Raw genomic sequence first — 2,500 nt, 5'->3', positions numbered from 1 at the left:
CTCTCTTCCTCTCCCTCTCTCTCTCTCTCTCTCTCTCTCTCTACCCCTCCTGTGTGTGTGTGTGTATGTGTGTGTGTGTGTGTGTGTGTGTGTGTTCTCTCTCTCTCTCTCTCTCTCTCTCTCTCTCTCTCTCTCTCTCTCTCTCTCTTACACTCTTTCCTATCTCATCCTGATCGTACCCTTTACGCTTCGGTCAACATCTCAACATTCTTTTTCCCTTTAAATCTACTCTAGTTCACAGAGTATCAATTGAACTTTAGTGGATTATCTCCTGAATACAGACAGGGAGGAGATTTAGCCAAAATAGAGTTGACATGACAAAAGAAAATCTATCTACTATCTCTGTGAACGTAAATTGAATGACAGAACATCATCATCAATAACGGTATGCTCATGTTTGAGCAGCCGTGGACCTCTCCACCATCCTTCGCCACTAAACTCGATCTTACGCTTTTCTTTCCGCTTGTACCATCGACAACCCGCAAATATCTTTGATGTTGTCGCTCAGTCTTGTCTTCGGTTTGCCTCTTCCTCTGTTTCCTATCACCATCCCTGTCAGCAAGTTTTTCTCAATACTTTTACTTCTCATCACATGACCAATAAACTTTAATTTCCTTTTGTTCAAGAAGTCCAAAAGGAAATAGAAACAGAACAAGCATGTGAAATATAAATAAATAGATGAAAATGAATAAAATTCTTTTGGAATTAATGCAAGAGTCTAAAACATGGCAAAATAACCTCACGACAGATCCGCCAAGCAACGTGACAATGACAGGCCCCCAGGTGGTGGGATCTGGCAACAGTGTCACCTTCACCTGCGTCACGTCACCTGCAAATCCACCTGCTAATGTGACCTGGACTATTCACGGTAAAGCGAGTAAGAATGGTGCTCGTGTTGCTGTAATTGCAATTTTACAGCATCGACTGGTAAAAAAAAAAAAAAAAAAAAAAAAAAAAAAAGAGAGAGAGAGAGAGAGAGAAAAAAAAGTTATTATCGTTTTATTAAGGTTTATCTGATTAAAAAAAAAGAGTAGTACGTATTTTAAAAAGTTAGAAATCATGTTTGAAAAAAATAGTCATTATCAAAGTATACTTTTCTTTATCTTCACAAAATTTTACAATATTTCTTGATTGAAAACGAAAATCATCATAGGCATTTATTTTTTTACAATTAATTAATCTCTTCGATTCAATCAACATTTTCTTTCTTCTTTTTTTTAATCTTCCTTTTTTCTTTTTTCTTTTACATCTTCCTTTTTCTTCTTCTTTTTCTTCTTCTTCTTCTTCACCTTTTTTCTCAGGGTCACTGAACAAGAAGAGCAAATCAGCTGTGAGCAGAGGACCAGAAGGAGGCTGGGTCACGACCTCTACGTTGACCTATCGCGTTGCAAGGTCAAGTAATGAGCTGGTTGTTCGTTGCATGGCAAGAAATGCAGCTTCTTCCTCCCCCGTTACTACGAGTAAATCAGTTCAGGTTATCAGTAAGTGTTTTTTTTTGGGTTATTTAACGCTTGAGGGGGATCTTCTGTTATGGGGTCTTTTTTTTTCAGTGGTTGTCTGTCTGTCTGTCTTTTTTCTACTTTGGATCGAATTTTATCTTTCTCTCATTTTTTTCTCTCTCTCTTTTTCACTCTCATTCGCTTTCTTCCGCTTTCTCTCTTTCTCTTTCTCTTTCTTCTCCTTTCTCCTTTTGTATCTCTCTCTCTCTCTCTCTCTCTCTCTCTCTCTCTCTCTCTCTCTCTCTCTCTCTCTCTCTCTCTCTCTCTCTCTCTCTCCTCTCTCTCTCTCTCTCTCTTTTCTCTCTCTCTCTCTCTCCGTCTCTCTCTCTCTCTCTCTCTCTTTCTGTGTGTGTGTGTGTGTGTGTGTGTGTGTGTGTGTGTGTGTGTGTGTGTGTGTGGATCTAGATGACATATACATGCATCTTTCACAAAATATACAATCACCAATGCGAGTTAACATTAGTGACAGACACAGAGCAGAGCTTAATACACCTTCCAACAGTCATTCCTTTTTACGCAACAAATACAAGATTGTCAGATTTATTTCCATCAGCCAGAATGAAATTAGCAAAACGTGAATGAACATCTAATATTTTAATCCGGATTAAAAATTTGAACACCCTAATTAAACTTTAGACAAACAATTTAATTGGTGGCGCTTATTACATTACCATTTTGTGGCTCCTGAGTTGAGTGTCTTTGTAAGCAAACGTTTCCTGCTTAAAAAAAAAAAAAAAATAGGTATAAATGTCTTGTATTTTATGAAAGGCATTTGCTAAACTTTATATGCATGAGTATAAGAATATGTTTTCTTATTTGAATATTGCATAAATCGTTGCTAATATTCAAATGATTTTATTTTATATTAACCGTAGGAATATGAAAATTTTTCCTTTTTTTAAGAGAGACCGTCGATAGTTCATTATTATCGTTGTTGTTGTCATTATTATCATCACTATCGTTGTTGTCTTTATTATCATCACTATCGTTGTTGTTGTCAT

At 36.8% G+C, this 2,500-nt stretch overlaps 1 protein-coding gene across 1 annotated transcript in view; it reads left to right on the top strand.

Moving 5' to 3' along the window:
* LOC119584800 (nephrin-like) overlaps positions 1 to 2,500 on the top strand; it is a 39,433-nt gene that overhangs the window by 6,345 nt on the left and 30,588 nt on the right. Inside the window, exons 3-4 of the mRNA XM_037933444.1 lie at positions 749 to 868; positions 1,302 to 1,481. Coding sequence (XP_037789372.1) covers positions 749 to 868; positions 1,302 to 1,481 — 300 coding nt within the window. The remainder of the gene's footprint in view (positions 1 to 748; positions 869 to 1,301; positions 1,482 to 2,500) is intronic.

This window comes from Penaeus monodon, chromosome 18 (genome assembly GCF_015228065.2).
Source record: "Penaeus monodon isolate SGIC_2016 chromosome 18, NSTDA_Pmon_1, whole genome shotgun sequence".
NCBI lineage: Eukaryota > Metazoa > Arthropoda > Malacostraca > Decapoda > Penaeidae > Penaeus > Penaeus monodon.
Note: the sequence above shows the minus strand (reverse complement) of the source record. Positions and strands in the feature narration are given on the sequence as shown.